Source organism: Chelonia mydas, chromosome 6 (genome assembly GCF_015237465.2).
Source record: "Chelonia mydas isolate rCheMyd1 chromosome 6, rCheMyd1.pri.v2, whole genome shotgun sequence".
Taxonomy (NCBI): domain Eukaryota; kingdom Metazoa; phylum Chordata; order Testudines; family Cheloniidae; genus Chelonia; species Chelonia mydas.
The window spans coordinates 86,763,752-86,787,198 of NC_051246.2; the positions used below are offsets into that span (position 1 = coordinate 86,763,752).

At 40.5% G+C, this 23,447-nt stretch overlaps 1 protein-coding gene across 8 annotated transcripts in view; it reads right to left on the reverse strand.

Annotated features, from left to right (window-relative positions):
* BAZ1A (bromodomain adjacent to zinc finger domain 1A) overlaps nucleotides 1–23,447 on the reverse strand; it is a 115,077-nt gene that overhangs the window by 35,822 nt on the left and 55,808 nt on the right. For 3 of the 8 annotated variants that reach the window (XM_043548201.1, XM_043548200.1, XM_043548202.1), the window contains 12 exons: nucleotides 22,607–22,741; nucleotides 21,970–22,069; nucleotides 15,981–16,147; nucleotides 14,064–14,159; nucleotides 11,047–11,185; nucleotides 10,470–10,616; nucleotides 8,595–8,651; nucleotides 5,578–5,673; nucleotides 5,218–5,442; nucleotides 2,531–2,696; nucleotides 2,124–2,237; nucleotides 685–809 (listed from right to left, as the gene is read on the reverse strand). In XM_043548201.1, the coding sequence (XP_043404136.1) occupies nucleotides 685–809; nucleotides 2,124–2,237; nucleotides 2,531–2,696; nucleotides 5,218–5,442; nucleotides 5,578–5,673; nucleotides 8,595–8,651; nucleotides 10,470–10,616; nucleotides 11,047–11,185; nucleotides 14,064–14,159; nucleotides 15,981–16,147; nucleotides 21,970–22,069; nucleotides 22,607–22,741 (1,567 nt within the window). The remainder of the gene's footprint in view (nucleotides 1–684; nucleotides 810–2,123; nucleotides 2,238–2,530; nucleotides 2,697–5,217; nucleotides 5,443–5,577; nucleotides 5,674–8,594; nucleotides 8,652–10,469; nucleotides 10,617–11,046; nucleotides 11,186–14,063; nucleotides 14,160–15,980; nucleotides 16,148–21,969; nucleotides 22,070–22,606; nucleotides 22,742–23,447) is intronic. The other 5 variants (XM_027827556.3, XM_007065259.4, XM_043548203.1 and 2 more) reach the window with 2 other exon arrangements.

Below are 23,447 nucleotides of genomic sequence, written 5' to 3' on the forward strand. Positions count from 1 at the left end.
CGCACAAAGCCCTTGGAGGTAGAAAATGTCCATCCAAGAGGAACAGCAAAAGTTAGACAACTCTTTCTCCCCTGGAGGCCCCACAGACTGCCTGTAAGCCACAGTGTTGCATGATTCAGTGCATCTCACTTGCAGTTCCTCCTAGATGAATTCCTCGGAAGCTCCTTAGGGGGAGATTAAAGCTGTCTGCCTGGGGGTAAATCTGGGCCTGGGTGCATCAGGCCTCACACCTCCTTCCATCAATAGAGTTAATTAGTTAGGTGGTATAAATCACCTTAAAAAACACTATGGCTATTGGTTTCTTAAATTCTACAAAAGATGAAGTGCCTGAAAAATGAGTCAGCCACCATTAGAGATTCATGTAGAGCCAGTCAAGTGGAGTACTAATAACTGTAACAGTTTTTCAAGCCACAGCCTATCTCCTGTCTTTCAGACAGACACAGACACACAAAACAAAGAGTCCAGATGGCAACCAGAGAAGACAAAGAGGAATAGAAGCACTAGAGAATATAGGACAGAGCTAAAAGAGGGATCAAACCAGCTCAATTCGTTTATTCGCTCATTATGATTTAGGTCTTTTTTCTTTACATTTACAATGAAGGCTAATGCTTTTTGAACTAGAAAAGTAAAAATTCACCTAATTGTTGGTTTATGCATACATACACACACAAATTTATTTTTTACCTCTTCTTCCTTTTTTGTTTGGTCCTGGTTCTTCCTCATCCTCTGTCACTGTGTCCACGTCTTGTTCCTTCTGCTCAATTTCTTTGCTCTCTGTACTCGTATCAAGGTCTTCCCGTTCCTCTTCCCTGATGGGATAGCACAACAAAAGTCCATAGTCAAAGAACTGAATGGAGCTGGCAAAGAACATACAGTACATTGCAGAATGTGCTTTACAATTAGTATTTTATTATCAAAAGTTGCCCTGTAAAGAATTGCAGATGTATTTTTTCTTTTATTATACTACTTCACTATTCCACAGAAATGACTCCATATATATTAGGAGTCCACATCCTAATGTAAGAATATAGATTGGGGGGAGAACCTTTTAAAAGATATAGGAAGTATTTCCTAGAAACCAAAATATTGAGCTATAACCACAGAAATATCGTACTAAAGCCTAATCCAGGGTTTAACTAATTTTTAAATACCATCCCAAAAATTTAAAGGCATTTTATAGTTTTAAAACCAGATCCTCATGTGGTGTACATCAGCATAGCTCTACTGAATTCAGAGCTATGCCATTTTTCCCCAGCTGAGGATGTAGACTTTAAGTTTTTATTTTACATGGTTTACAGTTCCCTCTTCGAAAACTGAAAATACATTTCCCCTACCCAGATTTGTACCATTTACTAAGCAGTGATTTTTATAGGGCAGTTATTACCCAGTATGACTCCAATCTTGCAAATACTTATCATGCTTAACTTTAGAGCGTACAAGCAGCAGTCCATGGGACTACTCACGTATCTAAAGTTAAGTGCATAAATTTTTGCAGGGTTAGAACCTTGAAAAATACAATTTAGGGTCTTAAGGAAGGCATACTTATGCAGCAGCACATGCATGAGTCTTGCTTATGAAAGTACAGGGTTCTATCAATGTAAAATCTGCAATTCTAAGGAGATAATCTAGAACAGCATGCTGGCTAAGAATCAAATATTTATGCTATAGTTCAAACAGAAGTTATGGGATTGATGCAGAAATTACTGAATGAGTTACTTTCGCCACTGTTATGTAGGAGATCAAAGTAATCAACATAATGGTCCATTCTGGCCTTAAAGATCTATGACGATCTACCGTCACCCAAGTTAGTAAATTAGAAAATCAAATACCAACGTTAACCTCGCAAATTGCTACTGTCAGACATCATGGCTCTACTTGCTTAGAGAAAATATCTGTATTCAACAACACTTTTCTATTATTTTTAAAAGAAAATGGTATCTTTTTCCTTTTGTTTCTATAATCAACATTAAAGGACCAGATTTCCCAGTGGGTTTAAACTGGCATAGTTCCATTTAAGTCAAAAAGATTTACACTGCCTTAGACTCTGGTCCTATATACCGAAAACCACCATTTAAAAAGCAGGCTCAAAATTGTATTTATCATATTAGAATAACTGATCCTACCCAACAGACACTTCTGCAGCAGGATTCCTTTGCTCCTCTTCCTTCAGCTTTTCCTGTTTCTCCTTCATCTTTTGTTCTTGCTCTTTTAATCTTTCTTCCTTCCTCTTACGTATCCTAAGGATAGGGGGAATATAAAAAGCTGCAATTAACAGATAAAGAGAGTGCCTAATTTAATCTGGTTATGTCCCTTTCCTTTATAATAAACACCATAGGATGAAAATGCTAATTTAAGGCAGGAACTCATCTTTGTAAAATGCCTAGCACAACAGGGCCTCGATCCCGATTAAGGCCTTAGGAGGCTGGCATAATACAAAAAACAGTAATTGTTACTTTTTCAGATCCAGCAGCTAAGTTTTTGACATAAAGGAGTCCCACCTAGTTTTATCTTGGTTATGTTCACTTCTTACCTTGCTGCTGCTGCTTCTCTTTCTTTGCGATGTTGTTCTGCCTTTAACTCTCTGAATTCCTGTTTTGCCTGTCGTAATACATCAACAGAGTCCTCAATGAAATCTCGAGTGGAGACGAGAGTCAGAAGCTTTCCACAGAGGGCATGGAGAATCTTCATCTTTTCCCCTGATAAAATTCACGTTAATAGTTTATGCTTCATTATAAAAGATGCAGAAGTACTCTTTATATAGTGAGCTTCAGGCCCAAGACAGCTTCTTACTGAAGAAATGACATATCAAATCAAGCAAACATTGTCAAATGTGCAGGGTTAAGATGAAATGCAAATTTTTTTTGTTGGCAATTGTGCCATGAGGTAATTAACCAGACCAGTTTAGTTATAACCTATAGTAATGATTTTTTACTTCTGTAGTCTACTAATCTATAAAATTGCACAAATGAATTTCCAGTGTGAATTTTTCATCTACATGTTATCCTAGAAAAGTATTACACAGGCATTTTTAGTAGTACAAAGAAGTAGAAAGTATTTAGTTTTGGAAGAAAGACATCTGCTAAGATTTATATTGTTTGAAGTTCACACTGGGACACACTGATAAGAAAGAAAAAAATATCTCAAAACATAGAAGCCACCACTACCATGCCTTAAATTAAAGTCTCATTTGAAACGTTTGAAACACCTGGAAAATGATTTATTAATCAGGATGCAATTTAAATCTTAAATATTATGTATCTTGTACCAGACAAAAGGAAATAGCAATTTAAAAAAAATAAAATCAAGTGTGAGGATACCAACTTAAAGCTAATATGTGCAGTGACAACTTCCAAACTAACATAATTCATTCATTCACCTTCTGACCAAAAGCATATGTGGCAATATCTGGCAAGAACATTACCCAGACAGGACTTCTGTGACTTTCTCTTAGGAGAAAGTCACAGGTTACACCAATGACAAAGCACTAATCTGAACGTAGCAGACATGCACTACACGTGGTGGTGGCGGCACTAAACAAATAGGGACATCTGACCAGTTAGATGATCTATAAAGCAGAATTATTATTTTTAGTCTTTTTTTTCCTGTGTAATTGAGTTTGTAGTACAACACATGGCATATTTTTGCAGCTATCCTATCTCGTGATTAACATTTAAAAACTCTTATTTTAGGTTCTGCTGTATTTATCTTAAAATACACATTCTGTTTTACTAATTTGAATTGGATCCAACCATTAAACCTGGGGATTGGGGGGGAAAAATTCTGGCTCACACTTTCAAAGGGAACCTTGCCTCTGTCCTCTCAGGGACACATACAAACTGCATGTATGCTTGTCTTGTTGCTGGGTATAAGCACAGAAAGGGCTGTGGCCATTATGCCTAACAACCATCTCAGAAAGTATATTGTGGGCACAAAACAGACAGGGCAACCTAAAAGTAGCAGGTTATATCACAGTGATTGACTTAGCTTTCTAGTTTCGCTCTGTGGATCAATGAAGAGGATTCATTGGATGAGCTCACTCTTGGGATGTCTACACAACAAGCCATGTGGGTTCAGGACCTACTGACATTCTATCTTTCAGGCCAAATGTACAGATTTTATGTACACTGAGACAAGTTCAAGATACTATATATCCATCGTTATGCATTCCCTTAGCTTGAAATCTGGAAAATGCCACTGTCCAAAGGATCAAAGGTTCTCCTGGCTATCGAATCTGCAGATAGTCAGTTTGAAGGACTCTAGTTATTCAGCAACTGTATTCTTTTTATTTCTCTCCTCCACAAAGCCATGCCCTTAAGGCAGTCTCCCAAAGAATGCCATATGTTACAGAAGATGGAGCAACTGGTTTTGAAACATATATAAGCTGACTCAGCCAAAACACACTTACACTTGCATCCAAGTAAGAGCACTAATGCACACAGGATGTGTGAAACAAGAGGCAACTGACATTGTACAAACAGAAATTTCTTGAAATAGACACTTCTATGTGTCAACATAATTGCCAACTGAGAAATGCAGTAGAGAAGGCAAAGCTCCAATTTATTTCAGTGGAAAACAACAAGTTCTGAGACTTTATCGTGTGCCCTATTACTTAGGTGGGAATTTCTGGGTTCCTTATTCATATAAAATCACCAGTGATAGAAAATCATAAACAGGAGTGCAAAAAGCAGGAAAAAGGGAATCTGTGTGTCCAATATCTTGAGGCATTTTAGAAACAAAAGTAGCTTTAAAAATTGCTTATGGCCAGTTAAGTTTGAATACCTAGTAGTATAGCTAAAGTAAGTAAAAATATTCACAGGAGCATACTGCCCTTGAGATAATTTCTGGACTGACAATCCTGGAGGTGGAGGTCCTCTACTTAACTACAGAAGCAGCAGCAACAGCGTAAGCTGTCCAGCCACTGCCCCACCTGAACTCTGACCTGAATGGAATGCCTCTAGGAATGAAAGGGTAATTTTATTTCCACACCCATGCAATAATTGACCTCTCAGTGAGACCACCAATAAGGGTTCCAATTGGGGTGATAGGTATCCCTGTCAAAAAACTGTCTCCCCAAAAACTGAAGTGAAACTGCCAATTTGTTTTACACAGGACAAACGGTTGTTAAATAACTTTTGGTCACTGGGCTACATTTGAAATTGGCCACCTAGAGAATGGCTTCGAATCATCTTAAACAGGACATTCGTTTTGTTTTATTACCTGGTGACAAGTCATACACTGAAGTACTTGAGAGTTTCTTCAACAGACCAGGATTACTCAATCTCAGCTCCATGCAAGCATCATCTGTAGCATCAAAACCTCCTCGTTTTTGGTAACGATATTTTGCATTTGCTGATGTTACATCAGCGCCTGATGCTAAGATGTGAAGTCTGAGAATCTCAGAAAGAGTGCAGCTGTCGAGATCCAAATTTTTCAAATTGCAGCCTATAGTTAATAACAGTGAGAAGTTATTTTGCATTGAGACCAATATATACAAAGCAATGTAAAATGTGCTTTTAAAAAAAAATACAGAGCAAGATAAAACAGATAAATGAAACAAAAAATGAAACCCACACATACCCTGATGTAACTGGGGCCATGCAGCTGCCAAAGTTGCAACTGCAAACAGTGCAGATTTTGTGGGGTCTGCATCTTCATCCAAAGCCTCTGTTAAATCTTTAAGGAAATAAACACTTTATTCTAGTGCAAATTAAAACTTGGATTTTGGGGGGAAGAAAGAAAAGGCCTTTTAAAATAGTGCAAAGACAAAGAAAATGGCTTGACATTCACAGAAACTTCAACGTATTCAAGACTTAGGCTATGTCTACATTACCATGGTAAGTCGACCTAAGTTATGCAACTCCAGGTACGTGAATAATGTAGCTGGAGTTGATGTAGCTTAGATCGACTTACCTTACTGTTCTCGTTCTGGTGGAGTACCAGGGTCGACCAGAGAGTGCTCTGCTGTTGATTTAGCAGGTTTTCACTAGACCTGCTAAATTGACCCCTGGTGCATCAATCACGGAAGCATCGATCTGGCAGTAGTGTAGACATAGCTTCAGTTCAACAAACAAGTTAAAATATATGCTGCCTAATGTCCACCTTAGCAGTATGTACACTAAGGACATGCAACATTCACTAAAAGCCGTTCTCACAATGCAGAAGCGACTAAAGTTGCTAAAGCACTGACACTGAGCAAACATGCACACTGGAGACAGAGGGAAAGGAATGGAATACCAGGAAATATACTTGAAAGAGAAAAAATGCACAAGTCAAACTATCCTATCCTGCACGTTCTGACAATTTAATCATTATTTCCTTATTACCATTTTGTTTTTTTATGAAGAACTATCCAAAAAAAAAAATGTAACACTTCAGATGCTTGCATCCATCACATTTTTTTTTAAATCTGACTTTTATATAGAAGTTTACACATTCCACACAAATATGATCAGAGTGGTAATCCAATAAAAGCAAGCCAGATGTAAACAAACACTGCACAACAGCAGCAAAAGCAGCTCATCCATGGGGAGGCAAGCTGAATTCCCTCTTCTTAAACAAAGTTTCCTTGGCACTTACAGGTAGTTCTCCAGAGGGTTGACAGAGCTGGGTCAGCCTTGCACACTAGTTCAACAACTTTACCCTATTCAGGTCCAAGTCATTATGAAGTTTTACGGTCACCAAGTTAACAGGCAAAGGAGCTATAGGTCCAAACTGAACAAGACTGCGTAAATAGTGGGTTTACAACTATTAAATAATAACATTCTTGCATCATGATTAATGCTGTCTGAAAGCTTTTATCCAGATATTACAAAGTAGACATCTATCACTTTTCCATATCCACATCTCTTACATAAAACTCCAATTCTGGGGAAAAAAAACCCAATACTTTTCTTGGGTGTTTTCTCTTGAAGTGCTGCCTGCTTTTCAAATCTAGCATGTTTTAAAAAGTGGAACAAACTGCTCACTGATACAAACCTGCTTGGCTAGTGTGACAGAGGAGAAGCTGTACAAGAACGTCTAATTCTTCTATGAAAGAGAGACAAGTTGTCTGAACAAGAGCAGCAAGAAATGAAAGTCCAGAGGCTCCAAATGAAAGTCGTAGTAAAAAGTAGTACTATCTGCAGTCCCACAAGGGACGGCCAATTAGAAGAAAAATGGTGTTTTTGCAATAGCCAGCCCTGCAAACTAACTGCAATCTGAAAGTCAAGTTGGATTCTTTCTATTTCACACATCGTCAACAATAATTTAGTTAACTATTCTGCTGATGTAGGAGACCACAAAATCCAGCTCATTTGCTCTTAGCTGTGTTGGCTCTGCACTGCTACCAGGAGTTAAAAATGTAGTTTATTCAGTTACACAATTAGTTCATTTTATTAAAACAGCATCCAAATGTGCTAGATGCTGTACTAACACCTAGGAGAACAGCCCTGAGACTAAATACACACAGAGAGCAGGCGCTGTTACTTAAGACGATGCCGTTTTTAATATACGGTCACCTTGCAGATGAGGACCACATTTTAAAGGACTAAACTGTGACTGACAGTTGCATGGGTGTGCAAGGGTCATAAGACTCTCAGAGTCTTCCTGTCTGTCTTACATCTGTCACATGAGGCCAGGCACACTCACAGTCATAGTTCTTGAGCTCAGGTGAGAACAAAGTAGAGCAAGTGCCTATAGCAGGGGCGGGAAAACTTTTTGGCCTGAGGGCCACATCGGGTTTCCAAAGTTGTATGAAGGGCCGGTTAGGGGAGGCTGTCTCTCCCGTAAACAGCCAGGTGTGCCCCGGCCCCCTGCCACCCCATCCAACGCCCCTCTCATTCCTGACTGCCTCCCCCGGGTCCCCTCCCCCATTCAACCCTTCTGTTCCCCACCCTCTGACCGCCCCAACCCCTATCCACATCCCTGACCCGATCACACCCCTGAACTCCCCTGCCCCCTTACCGTGCCACCCAGAGCACCAGGTCAGGCCGCAGCTCTGCATCTGCACTGCCCAGCCACCCAGAGCGTTGCACCAGCAGCATGCTGAGGCTGCGGGGGAGGGGGAACAGCAGGGGAGGGGCTGGGGACTAGCCTCCCGGGCCAGGAGCTCAGGGGCCTGGCAGAAGGGTCCCACGGGCCGGATGTGGCCCACGGGCCGTAGTTTGCCCACCTCTGGCCTATAGCCAACTCTGGGGAAGCAGGGTGAAGTAAGGCCATGGCTTCCTGTCCCCACTAGTCAGCAAGTTTGGCAGGCCAAAGGGGGTACACACACTGAACCCTGCTTCATGAGCAGGGCAATAGCTGCTCTCCTCCTCTACACTAAGAAGCTCTGGGGAGGCACAGTGCCTTCTGGGGCAGTGCTCCTCTGGAACCTCTCATTTCAGTAGCTAGTGCCCTTATAGGTGATTTCCTGATCCCAGCATCTTCTATGAACACACACTCCTGGAAGCTAACAAACCAGAGGGATTTCTCCGTTAGAATGAGGCATTACATTACAGCATAATAAATGCTTAAGTTTATTATTTTAAAATCGTACACGAAGTACTGATTTTGTCAATAAAAAAAAAAAAAAAAAACCTTATAGGACCAAAGATGATACAGGAAGATTTTCTTACCTGTAATGCAGGTTTCTGCAATTTGGCATTTGACAATCTGGATCATTGGGATTCTTTCTGTTACAGCAGAAGGAATCTTATTGGCATATGCGCCAACTCTGCGGGTGCTCTGGGGCTGGAGCACCCACAGGAGAAAAAAAAAAAAAAAAAATGGCGGATGCTAAGCCCCCCTATCAGCACCTCCCCCTCCCTCCCAGTCCCTACCCCCTGCCACGGATCAGCTGTTTCCCAGCATGGGGGGGGGGGGGGAGGGAGGGGAAGGGAAAAAAAAAAAAAGAAGAAGAAGAAGAAGAAGAAGAAGAGGAAAGAGGGCGCAGCATGCTCCAGGGAGGAATTGGGTGGGGTAGGGGCGGAGCCTTGGGGGGGAGGGAGGGGAAGCACCCGCTGGCAGATTAGAAAAACCTCAGCACCTATGCTTATTGGTGCTGTCCACTAAAAGTTAAAGAGAAAAAAAACTGTTTCTGATCGGGTCGGGGGGGGTGGGGGAGTAGAGGGAAAGAGTCCTAAAAATTAAAAGCAATGATTCCCACTGGCAAAGTCACAGCTATCCAAAAAAGTGCTTTGTCAAAATTTAATCCCTAAATTTCACCCTATTCTAAAATTGTGGGTTTTGTTTGGTTTTTTCCTTTATGAGGGGGAGGGGGAGGGAGAGGGAGAGGGAGAAAGCGCAATACCACATGTAGGTCAATATCCAGTAATAAAACACATCAACAATTGAAAGGAAAATGTGTCAAGTTTGTAATTACTGTGACCTGAACTATTCCCTGACTGTAATTATGCTTTCTCTGCTAAGAACTCTACTTCTTAGAGACTAGAAGTTATTTTGTCTTTCAAGACAGCTTTAAATTTTCTTCATTTGCTCCCCCATTTTAAATAATTGGGATATGGTCATAACACAGCATTAGCAAATATTAAAGGGACATGGTCAGTTTATGTACAATTCTACTTCTTTCCAATCCCCATCAAAACACAGTGTTAATTTAAACCTCTGTGGTAGAAAAAGATTAAAGCAGTCTGATTAGATTTTAACATTCTCATGCCTGGCCAGATTCTGCAAGCCCTCCCTGTGACTTCAGGGAGTGTTCTGTGGGCAGAGAGCATTCCAGGAACAGGCTCATAGTGTTTCCAACCCAGACACACAGCATTGTTCCAATGCACGAAAACTCAAAACTGAAACTATTAGAGATAAAGACCTGTATATAGGACTCGTTGACAGCTTAAAATAAGAACTTCCTTTTGATGTTAGCAGTTGCAAGATAAATTTTTAATGGCCACTGCATGCCTCTCGAAAGATTGCTGCTGCAATCTAAGAGTTGAGCCCAGAAGCACAAGTACCTAAATCAATCTATGAAGTGTCCTCCTAATATAAGGAAATGGTGGCCACTGGATATCCAGGAGTGCGCATGCATAGTTAGTACTTACTTTCTTTGAAAGTGAGTACTGAATTTCCAGTTAGAGAATATTATTTGGCTCTCTAATTTTGGAGCGGGAGGGAAGAAATCAGGCTTGAGTCAAGAACAACTTACAACTACAGATGAAGGCTCAGGAGAATGTCTATTCTCCTGACCCGCAGGAGAAATATCTAGCATTGCTGAAGGAGCGAGAAAAGAAGGAGACAGAGGGAAACCTTGAAGTTTTCAAAACATATGTAAACTGCTAAATGCCTAGTGTGCTTTGTTGGGTATAACAATGTGAAAAGCTTGCTTTTTAAAGACCACTCCCCCCCCCCAACTGCAAACAAAAACAAAAAACCACTTTTATATCTTGCCATACATAATAAAATAAACAATGCTAACATAACCAAGTATATGCAGTTTAGTTTTAAAGTTAATTACATAGGAATTTCAGTTTTTATTAGTAAAGTTAAGGTCTGACCTTTGGTCTCAGCATCAGCTATTTGATCTTTGGCCACTTCCTCTTCCTCTTCAGCCATTGCCTGGAAAATGGCAGTCAGGAAGAAAAAGAGCAATTCACATAGTGGGCCTTCGCTATCATTTCCTGCAAGAGCTTCTTCTAACACTTCTGTGAATAAAATTTAAGAGGTGTCACTTTTGACACAGTGCTGTAAGAGCAAATATGAAGTGAAGAATTAAAAACATTTTTCCATAGGTAATAGTCAAGTAGGTGTACAACAAGTTATTGCGTTAGAGGAAAAAATATTTTTAGGGGTTGCTTGAGAAAGTGTTGACAAACAATGCCCATTTAACACATTAATATAAAAGTGTAAGTCTAATAAATTCAAGAAAATATTTGTAAAACAGCAGACTAAACCCTACTATATTAGAAGTCATGTAAATTTCAGAGCTCCAACCACAAGCTGATTGAGAAAGCTAAACTGGAGAGTGGTACAAGAGTTTATTTTAATGTAAACAAATTCTGAAACTTTCATAAATGCACACGAGACATATGGAGTACAATATAAATTAAAGCACATCACCAAATGATAACTTGCCTAGACTAATTCCCTCTGGAAACTCATCTTGAAGATCAAAAAGTTCCCCAAATGCATGAAGGAATTCTAAGACCATCAGAGCATCACCAAAGATCTCAGGTGGCAGTCTCGTCTTCACTGGAGTTGGAACTGGAAGTTCCTGCAACACAAAGGAAACAACCCAATATTTCATTGGATTTCAGCAGAATACACAAGTACTTAACAGACACACAATAGTGTGCAATCAAACTTGCAATTGCATATAGCTCAAAGGTAAATCCTTAAATGTATAATTTAGCTAACCTAATGAATCTGAGTGTATTTTAGTCTCTTGTTCTAAACTAAGGTGTGGATCAGAGCTAGATATTCCAAGAACTCCAATTGCCAGTTTCTCCCCTTCAAACCATTTCCTTCTCAAAGATTTTAAAGGATCTCAATCTGCAGAATTGTCCATGCCAGCAAAATAAAATAAAATAAAAAAAGTGCTCTCAGAATATTCAGTAAGACTTTACAAAAAATATGACCAATTCCAAATCAGGATGGCCAGCGCCAGTCTAGTGAATTAGCAGAAGAAAAATGCTGTTTCCCCCTTTTTTAAAGTAGTTTATGTTTAACAGTACTGTATTTGCTTTTTTTTTTTTTCTTCCGGGGAGGGTGGAGAAGAGAGGGGTATCTCTGCTGCTGCCTCATGGTGTACTTCTGGTTCCAGATGAGGTGTGTGGTTGACTGGTCAATTTGTAACTCTGGTGTTTGTAACTCTGAGGTTCTACTGCAATTGCTTTGCCAATATGGCTGGAGGTGTTTTAGTTTTGTGGTCAAGATCAAGCCAAAGAGATACAACCAATCTTTTACAATGATCGCATCTGACAACAGCTCAGACTTTTGATTTATGGTTTTAAGTAGAGACATTTGCAAAAATATGCAAGATTTTTTTTCTAGGTAGGTGGTCAGGGTCAAAAATTAATAAAGAATGGCCCCTCTCCAGGATGCTGGGAGTCCAGAAACAAAGCTCAGAAAAATGATGGTTATGTTCATGCTTAAAGTAGTAAAAGCCATTCACAGATGGACAAGAGATAGTCAGCATTTTATCTGTTCTATGTCAAAGAAAATACACAGCAGCCAAGCAGACCTGGGACCCAACCTGTAAGCCTGAGTTCACAGGTATTTCAGATGCAGACCACTATCTTTTCTTTAAGATAAAAGTCTTGATGTGGTAGAATGTGACTAGAGACACCACTGACAGACAGATCTGTTAATCCCTATTTAACCATGACCTGGTCATCTTTTACCTCAGTTAAGCAACTCCTGTTCTTTCTCCCCACATCTCATTTTGCCTTTTCAAGTATATGCAAAAAACACTACTGATCAGATCAGCAAGAGGAAGTTATTACACCATTCTCCTCTGACTTCCTCCCTCCTTTCATATTCAGCTCAACATTTTTCATTCTCACCTTCAGATCCCTGCACAACTCCATACCTTGGTGCATTCTCAGCTCTCATTTCCACTATACCCCTCCCCTTCTTTGTTTATACACTTCATTCACATCCTTACTTAACACCCTTTTCTATCTTCCTCCCCCCGTGTTTGTAGCCTCTTTCTTGCTTTTGCCTTTATTTGGGACAATCTCCCTATTCCTGTGCTCCCGAGCATTCTCTTTTCATTCAGCCCTCCTGCCCCATATCAAGATTAAGCATTATAAAGAACGTGCATGTAAAGATCAATCACTCACTCAGACTAAGTCTTCTGGTAATCTGATGTACTGTGTATTTTTATTTGTACTGTCTCTAATTTAGAATGTTAGTTCCTTGGGGTAGGAACTCTGTTTTTCCCCCTTCTAGGTTTCATACATCATCCAATTTAGTGAGCACCAACACTATGCAACAGATCACCACAAATGTCTCAACCAAAAAGGTCTATTAAAAAAAAAAAGAAGAAGAAAAAAGGAGTGCTGCTCCTCCTTTTCACCTTCAAAAAGGAAGGACAAAATAGAACGGGAGAAAAAACACAAAGGCGGCCTAAAAGAAGTTGGGTGGTTGAAACCATGAGTCAAATAAGTTGTACTTCCTCCTGGAGTTTGTGGAGAATGTTCTCCGCTGGAACCATGACCCAGAAACACAGGATACAAAGAGCCAGAAGCAACTCTGGGTCAAATTTTAATGGAGCACTGCAACTCACATTAGCTGCATATGTGTTAATTCACTCAGGGTAATTGTAGAAGTGCCTCTCAGAGCTTTTCTGTAGTTGCCAGTTGTTTATCAAAGCCCTGCTATTGGACTGTTCACAACCCAAAGGCCTACAGTTAAATTAAACACTTGTGAAAGGTGCATGAATTTAGTACGAGGATAGATTTCAGACTTAAGCAAAGGTCTTATTTTCCCAAGCAGAGCAGTGCCCCAAACATCCCAATGTTTGAACAATCTCAGCAGATAGGTCTAGTAAGGATCCACTCAGTCACTCTGTCCTATAAACTCTATTAAGCAGTTGTTCATTTCAAACTGAAGAGAGTCATCATGCATAATCCAGAGACCTGTAATAAGTGGTAGGCAAGAAAACCACAACATCAAAAAGCACTCATAAGACTGGGAATGGACAAATCTAAAGTATCTTGAACACAAGAAGTTCACTTTAACAGCTTAGCATCTTTCTTTGGTAAACTGTTAAAAATGGCAAGAACGCCTACCAAACTGTTGTACCCAGTCTACACAAAATGGCCAGACAAGTTTCTCAAGATTCAATTTTCAGAAAAGCAGAAGTGGCTGGGAGAGTTGTTCCAAAAGGTTAGCGCACTAGCCTTTTGCATCTGAAGACCTGATTCAAATCTTTAAGTTTAAAAAAAAAAAAAGTTCAGGCCTCCAACCTCATGTATTCATATTACAGAGTCAAACAGTTAGGCACAATTAACAGCTTCTGTTTAAGAAGCTCAGTATTTCAACAGACAAGCTGCTTCAGATCAGGACTGGGGTGCATTAGCAGAGCTGCACAGAGAAATTTGCAAAGCACAAGCATGCACTACCCCAAAGTTACCCAGCACTTATACCTTAAGATCATCACATTCCATGTCTTCTCTAGGTTTACTCCACTGTTTTAGGTATTCCAGATACTTTCGTTTTTCTTCACGTAATTTCTCTCTTTCCTGAAATTGAAACCCTCAGAATTAGATATGAAACCAGCTGTATTTTATTACTATACTCTGCTACAGCATAAAAACCTGTAATTGTATTCCAATGAAACTGAGCAAAATAATTACTTGGATAATGGAGTAGAGAGTATGCTTATAAAAATCTGTAGACGACACCAAGCTGGGAGGGATTACAAGCACTTTGAAGGACAGGTTTAAAATTCATAATGACCGTGACAAATTGGAGAATTGATCTGAATTCAACAAGATGAAGTTCAATAAAGACAAGTGCAAATCACTACACTTAGGAAGGAAAAAAAAAAAATCAAATGCACTACTACAAAATGAGGAATAATTGGCTAGGTGGTAGTATTGCTGAAGAGGATCGGGGGGGGGGGGGCAGGGGTTAATAGCGAACCACAAACTGAATACAAGTCATCGATGTGAGGTTGCTGGGGGGGGGGGGGGGGGGGCTAATATAATTCTGGGGTGTATTAACAGGAGTGTTGTATGTAAGAAACAGGAGGTAATTGTCCTGCTCTGCTCAGCACTGGTGAGGCCCCAGCTAGAGTACTGCATCCAATTCTGGGCACTACAATTTAGGAAGGATGGACAAATTAGAAAGAGTTCAGAGGAGAGAAACAAAAATGATAAAAGGTTTAGAAAGCCTGACCTATGAGAAAAGGTTGGGAGGAAAAAAAAACAAACAAACCTGGGCATATTTACTCTTGAGAAAAGAAGACTAAGGGGTGATAGTCTATTTTTCCCCTAATATCTAACCTAAATCTCCCTTGCTGCAGATTAAGCCCATTACTTCTTGTTTTACCTTCAGTGGATATGGAGAACAATTGATCATGGTCCTCTTTATTACTGCACTTAACATTTTGGAAGACTATCTATAAGGGTAGTTAAGCTCTGGAATAAGCTTCTAAGGAAGGTTATGGAGTCCACATCATTGGAAACATTTAAAAACAAGTTGGAAAAACACCTGTCAGGGATGTTCTAGGAGGTTTACTTGGTCCTGCCACAGTGCAGGAGGCTGGACTTGACTTCTTAAGATCCCTTCCAGCCCTACCTAGATATGATTCTAAATATTTTTGGTAGAATAATAAAGACAGAACACAAGTATGTTTTCATTCTGTACGATAAAGTTACTAAGCGTGCTGTGATATTAACAAATATAACTTTTCACAGTAAGCCCCAGGACCCAGTAAGCCCTGGATGGGGGTGCAGGGGCCAAAGGGGGAGGCAGCATTATTTTTGTTATGGAGTCTGCCAAAAAACCCTACAAATATAAATTACAAAGATTTGGATGTGAATCTGTGCATATTTAATTGTTTTTTCCCTAAAGTTAATTAAGTATTTTAGGGGGAAAAAAAAAAAAAAGTGTCAGTGCAGCCATCAGTGAGAGTTGGTGGCCGCACTCTGAAGCCACCAAAAAATTTGTTGTGAGAACCCCTGCTCTAGTCCATGATGATGCTACCCAGGTTGCTGGCTGATAGTAGCCTTACAGGGCCTCTTACCCACATCAGGCTTGCAAAGTCCATCCACCCCCAAACATGTATTTGGAAAAGTGGCTAGCCACTACCTTGAGATGGGCTCCCCTTGCTACTGAAGCTCACTGGTACGCCCTAGCCACCTCTCCTCCTGGAGAAACTCCCCTCCTGCCCAGCTGTGAGCTTCACCTTTTTTATGCCTCCGATCTCCAGATAGAGGATGTTCTGCAGGTACGTGTAATTGGCACTGTCCCAGTGCATGAAATGCTCATTAACCTTTCTATCCGTGGGATGAGGGTTCATCCCATCATCAGACATACATGTAATGAAATTGCATTACCTTTTCTTTTTCTATCTTGAGTCTCTCTTTCTCTTCTTTCTTCTTCATCCTTTCTTCTTCCACAATCTTTTTCAGCTCCTCTCTCTTTTTCTCCTTATCTTCTCTCTCTTTTTTCTTGGCTTCTATAGCATGTGCCTTCTCTCTCTTTAATTTAGCTTTTTCAAAAGCTGTGCAGAAAAAAAAAGGATATCAATCTAAACTATTTTACTTTTACAAAAAGTTAAATTGATTTAACTGCTTTAAATAGGTAGACTGATAACTACCAAGTGAAAAGATTTTAATTGTTGTGATGATTAAATTGTTTCTATGCCAACCAGTAAGAATATAAGGCAGAAGCTCAAGTGTTTCAAACATCAGAATCCTAGGACTTCGCTTTGCAATATTTCTATCTCTGGCTGACAAGAACACCATCTTTTCTGCTAGTCCTAGTGGATAAAAATTTGGGTTGGGAGTAAAGCAAATACACAAGGAGGACATATTAGGTTAAATGCTTTGATTACAGCAACACAAGTATAATACATGACTGGGGAAAGAAAGTGTGTCACGTTAAGGGGTATTATAGTCTATGGAGTTATCACTTGTTTAAGCACCAAGGACTGACTTAGAAGTGGAGATTAAAGAACAAAATGACAGGAGTCATTATTTCTATAGCAAGCAGGGACTGAAAACTGAAAAATACCCTTTTTAAAAGTCTATAGTTTTTCCCTATCTAATTTTGATCATCCACTAGCAGGTTTCTATATGAAACCAGCTAAATGGAGTATATATTGCCAGTTGGCTCTCATTTGGAAATCCAGAGCAATATTGCTTATGCCCTTATTGTCTTACTTGTATTGAAAAGACTGAATTTCCAACACAATTCTTTTTTTAACTTTTAATTCTTCATTAACAATCGCTTAGTACAGAAGTGGGCAAACTACGGCCCGCAGGCCACATCCGGCCCGCGGGACCCTCCTGCCTGGCTCCTGAGCTCCTGACCTGGGAGGCTAGCTCCCAGCCCCTCCCTCACCATCTCCCCTCCCCTGCAGCCTCAGTGCAACGATCTGGGTGGCCAGGCAGCACAGCTGCAGAGTCACGGCCTGACCCAGTGCTCTGGGCAGCGCAGCTGTAGCGCCAACAGCCACCGGTGCTCCAGGCAGTATGATAAGGGAGCAGGGGAGGGGGGTTGGATAGAGGGCAGGGGAGTTCAGGGGTGTGATCAGGGGTCGGGGATATGGATAGGGGTCGGGGCGGTCAGAGGGCAGGGAACAGGGAGGTTGGATGGGGCAGGTGCAGGGCCACGCCTGGCTGTTTGGGGACACAGTGTCCCCTAACCGGCCCTCCATACAATTTTGGAAACCTGATGTGGCCCTCAAGCCAAAAAGTTTGCCCGTCCCCAGCTTGGTATAAAGGAGATACTACTTCCCTGATGAACTATTGACATCTATAATGCTTAGTAACTGCTGACAAGTAAATCAGCTTCTTATTGATATTTATCCAAGAGTTCTGAAGGAACTCAAATGTGAAATTGCAGAATTACTAACTGTAGTCTGTTAATTATCATTTAAATCAGCTTCTATACCAGATGACTGGAGGATAGCTAATGTGATGCCAATTTTTAAAAAGGGCTGCAGAGGTGATCCCAGCAACTACAGGCCTGTAAGCCTGACTCAGTACCGGGCAAACTGGCTGAAACAATAATAAAGAAGAATATTGTCAGACATATAGATGAACATAATTTGTTGAGGAAGAGTCAACATGGTTTTAGTAAAGGGAAATCATGCTTCATCCAATCCACTAGAATTCGTTGAGGGGGTCAACAAGCACGTGGACCAACGGGATCCAGTGGATATAGTGTACTTAGATTTTCAGAAAGCCTTTGACAAGGTCCCTCACCAAAGGCTCTTACGCAAAGTAAGCTGCCACGGGATAAGAGGGAAGGTGGATTGGTGACGGGTTAAAAAAGATAGGAAACAAAGGGTAGGTATAAATGGTCAGTTTTCAGAACTGAGAGAGGTAAACAGTGGTGTCCCCCCAGGGGTCTGTTCTGGGACCAGTCTTATTCATAAGTGACCTGGAAAAAGGGGTAAACAGTGAGGTGGCAAAATTTGCAGATGATACAAAACTACTGAAGATAGTTAAGACCCAGGCAGACAGCAAAAAGCTACAAAAGTATCTCTCAAAATTGGAGGACTGGGCAACAAAATGGCAGATGAAATTCAATGTTGATAAATGCAAAGTAATGCACATTGGAAAGCATAATCCCAACTATACATATAAAATGATGGGGTCTAAATTAGCTGTTACCACTCAAGAAAGATCTTGGAGTCATTGTGGATAGTTCTTTGAAAACATCCACTCAGTGTGGATGTATTCCTTGACTTTAACAAAGCTTTTGATACGGTCTCCCACAGTATTCTTGCCAGCAAATTAAAGTAGTATGGCTGGATGAATGGACTGTAAGGTGGACAGAAAGCTGGCTAGATCGTTGAGCTCAACAGGTAGTGATCAATGCTCCATGTCTTGTTGGCAGCCGGTATCAAGCAAGTACCCGACCTGAGGCGGGTTTGGTTCAATATCTTCATTAATGATCTGGAGGATGGTGTGGATTGCACCCTCAGCAAGTTTGCAGATGACACTAAATTGGGAGGAGTAGTAGATACGCTGGAGGGTAGGGATAGGATACAGAGGGACCTAGAAAAATTAGAGGGTTGGGCCAAAAGAAATCTGATGAGGTTCAACAAGGACAAGTGCACAGTCCTGCACTTAGGACGGAAGAATCCCATGCACTGCTACAGACTAGAGACCGAGTGGCTAGGCAGCTGTTCTGCAGAACGAGACCTAGAGGTTACAGTGGATAAGAAGCTGGATATGAGACAGTGTGCAGAGAAGGCCTACAGCATTTTGGGCTGTATAAGTAGGAGCACTGCCAGCAAATCAAGGGACATGATCATTCCCCTCCATTCAGTATTGGTGAGGCCTCACCTAGAGTACTGTGTCCAGTTTTGGGTCCCACACTACTGGAAGGATGTGGAAAAATTGGAAAAAGAGTCCAGTGGAGGGCAACAAAAATGATTAGGGGGATGGAGCACATGATTTATGAGGAGAGACGGAGGGAACTGGGATTATTTAGTCTGCAGAAGAGAAGAATGAGGGGGGATTTGATAGCTGCTTTCAACTACCTGAAAGGAGGTTCCAAAGAGGATGGATCTAGGCTGTTCTCAGTGGTAGCAGATGACAGAACAAGGAGTAATGGTCTCAAGTTGCAATGGGGGAGGTTTCGGTTGGATATTAGGAAAAACTTTTTCACTAGGAGGGTGGTGAAACACTGGAATGGATTACCAAGGGAGGTAGTAGACTCTCTTTCCGTAGACGTTTTCAAGGTCAGGCTTGACAAAGTCCTGGCTGGGATAATTTAGTTGAGGATTGGTCCTGCTTTGAGCAGGGGGTTGACTAGATGACCTCCTGAGGTCCCTTCCAACCCTGATATTCTATGAGTCTATGTGCAGCGGCAGTCTAAAAAGCTAACAGAATGCTCGGAATAATTAAGAAAGGGATAGATAATAGGACAGAAAATATCATGTTGCCTTTATATAAATCCATGGTACTCCCACATCTTGAATACTGTGTGCAGATGTGGTTGCCCCATCTCAAAAAAAGATATATTGGAATTGGAAAAGGTTCAGAAAAGGACAACAAAAATTATTAGGGGTATGGAACGGCTTCCATATGAGGAGAGATTAATAAGACTGGGACTTTTCAGCTTGGAAAAGAGATGGCTAAGGGGAGATATGATTGAGATCTACAAAATCATGACTGGTGTCGAGAAAGTAGATAAGGAAGTGCTGTTTACTCCTTCTCATAAACAAGAACTAGGGGTCACCAAATTAAATTAATAGGTAACAGGTTTAAAACAAATAAAAGGAAGTATTTCTTCACACAACGCACAGTCAACCTTTGGAACTCCTTGGCAGAGGATGTTGTGAAGGCCAAGACCACAACAGGGTTTAAAAAAGAAGAAGAAGAACTAAATTCATGGAGGATGGGTCCATCAATGGCTATCAGCCAGGATGGACAGGAATAGTGTCCCTAGCCTGTGTTTGCCAGAAGCTGGGAATGAGCAACAGGTGACAGATCACTTGATGATTACCTGTTCCTTTCATTCCCTCTGGGGCACTTGGCACTGGCCACTGTCAGAAGACAGGATACTGGGCTAGATGGACCTTTGGTCTGACCGAGTAGGGCCATTCTTATGTGCTTTATGTAATGATTTCCGTTGTTATATGTTTCAGAATACTTTTTGTTTAAAATGTGTTGGGGTTTGTTTGTTTGGTTTTTTTAAATAAACGTCTCTTTATAGAGAACACTCTCATTCAATTACTTGCTTTAATGTGTTCGTAATCCCAATATGAAGTTACAATACTTGTGGATTTGTTTTAAATCAGGTTGTAGGGCAGTGATTAGCAAAATGAACACACAAAACTAGTGTAATACACATGTACAAAATGTGCACGTTCTATTTTTGTGTGGGTTAAAAATGATTATTGTAAGGTCATTAGCTATTTTGAAGCCAAATCCCATATTGCAGTGGCCATGTTCTAGTCAGGCCCATGGAACCCAAAGGCTGACATATATACAGTTTCCATGGTAATACATGCCATGTCACTTATCAAAATACCAACTGTTCCTAAATTCAGTCTGGAGCTAGAAGCTGTACCAAAAGGATTTTGGTTGCTCTGATTCAATGGGATGATGGAAGGATAGAGTTAAACTATGACATTCTGAATAGCCTGATATAAGACCGCATTGTAGCCAATCCTGTACATCAGCACCAAGAAGTAACTGGGCCTACTTAAGGTGCCCCTTTATTCCCTTGTGTCTTACTGCCACTTCCAGTATGCAGAAGTACCTGGCTCTGCAGAGCCTTCATGTCCACTCCCTTGCATAGGTGGGCCCTTACTCCTCAAGTCCTAATATCCTTCCAGACTTCTCAAAGGGCAGTGCAACAACATTCTGCCCCTTACCCGAGCAAATCGGACAATCTCGCCCAAAGGGCAGAAATCTTTTATTTTCTCAGAAAGGATAAGTATAGTTAAAGGATAAGAAATGGAAATTCCCCAAGGCACTGAACAGATGCCAACCCCCAACCCTGCAGTCCTTAAACACTGATTTCGAAAGAGAGTGAGTTTGACTGAAAAGGGACTGTAGGCCTTTAATTCCTTGTCTACACAAGAAAGCTGCACTGGTTTAATTTAAATAGTTTTAAAAACTGGTGTAAAGGCTGTATGAACACTAATTTAAACCAGGCTTATTTTGGTCTAGCTAAATTAATTCCTTCTCACCTTAAAACTAAACCAAATAAGCCTCTCAAACTGGAAAAAAAAAAAAAAAAAGAGTATCCATACAAAGGTTTGCACTGATTTCACTAAAATAGTTTGAAATCACACTGGAACAATTTTGTCATGTAGGCAAGCTCCCAGTCTCTGTGAAATGACATGTCCAGGATTATTAAAGTGTCTGGTAAGCTTTTGGTAAGACTTCTTGTAGATTTAGATAGGGGTTCGTGTTCATTTTTGGTTAAACTTCTGAAGTAGTCTTTCATATAGTTTTTCCTTCTAATCAGAGATAGATAGATAGAGATCTCTCTCTCTCTCTGTGTATATCAATCATCTGGATTTACAAGTCCATGGTGTTGTACATACTGAGCCTATAGCACTTATATTAGACTTAAGAATAAGAACGTGTTTGGTGAATTTCCCTCACATTTTGTCTGCTACTTAACTTTACAGAAGAGAGCAGTATAATTTGACTGCCTGTGATACAATACTACTATAATATAATAGAGGCATCAGGGAGACAATCTCAAGCATTGAAAGAAGTCATATTTAATGGCAGTGTAAGTCATTAAAATTTTCATTTTAAAAAGGCAGATACCCAAAATGCCATTATTACAGTAAGCTCTTGGGTCTACAGGAACTGGTGTTAACAATCACAGGAGGGCTGAACTTACCCATGGCCTGCATTTCTTCTTTTTGTTTCTGGAGTCTTGCCCTTTCCTTTGCCACTTTACTTCTATTTCCTGGAGTATTTTGTTTACTAGCAATCTTGTCCTGGAAAAAGAACACAGCAGCTATGTGGGAAAATATATTGCAGTTCATCACATTCTTCCAGGAGCTGTATAAACAAAGAATAACTGTAGCTTTACTTCACACTGAAGCATACTGCTCCTCAGGCATTTGTCTAATAATGGGAAGACCAAGAAGATTCTCTGCAGTTTAATAATTAATAAATTTAGAGTTCTAGGTTGTGCTAGAATCCTGTGTAATTAGGGACACGTTATGTAGTTTTCATTTTGGTTGCAAGCGAAGGTAGTTTTAGTGTGCAAGTCACCAACTGCACCCTACAGTAGACGTACTGGAGAGCTAATTTTCTGCTACCTTTCTGGATGGTAGAACCCTCTCACATGCATTTATCTATACTCCTTTTTCCACCACCTGTTGAAATTAAAAGGTTAAATATCATGCTTGCTCTCTGTTTGTGTCCCCAAATGTAAGACAAGATCTACTTTATGCCAGATATACAAGAGATCATAAATTTCCCCAATTCATTTTCAAGACCGAAGTAGTTCAGTTTTTGTGATTACTTACACGACTAATAGATATCCTCTTTGGAGGCCTCCCTCGCCTTTTGTTTGCGGGACTGAAGATAAATGTAGGTGGGTCATCAGAGAAGAAGTAGGAGAAATCTTGTTCTGCTATCTTGTATTTTGCAAGTGACATTGCCTTAATACGGGAATATGAAAGTACAGATATTTGTTATGAAGTTACCTAATTAGGAAACCATGCTTTCAGAAAGACAATGAAAGTAACTAAATGAATATTTGTTAGCTCAAGGGGAAAAAAAAAAAAAAAACAACACACCACTCTTCTACAACGGTTCAAATGCAGAATTAATCCAGCAAAAATACAGAGAGAGACAGATTAATAAGAGATTGAGATCTCAAACTATCTTGCAGCTCCCACCGAATGTAATGGGAATAGTGCACGTATGCCTGAAGGCAGAACTTGGCCACAACATAATGTACACAGAGACTTTAAAATTACAAATTCATTTTGAACTAACTTAACACAAATGTGTGTTTCTCTTACGTCTCTGTCAACACTGGAATTCAGAGAGGAGAGTCTAACCCTCACTCTGGTCCCTTTACACCACACAAAAGGGCTTGAGCAATGTAAAAAGGCTCTAAAACCCATGTGTGTCCAGGAGAAGATTCACCCAGCACTGGCACAGCGGAAGACAGCAGTTGGGCTATCTTCCAAGGACCTCTTGCAAGTAAAGGCATGTGTGGGGCTAGAAGGAGTGTATCCAGAGTGGGATCAGCACAGCACTCCAGAGATTCTGGGCCGTGCTACAGGAAGGAAAAAGGGCAGGCTAGAAAGTTGCCATAACTTAGACAGCCTTTGGTGCCTAAATTACATGGAGGGACCC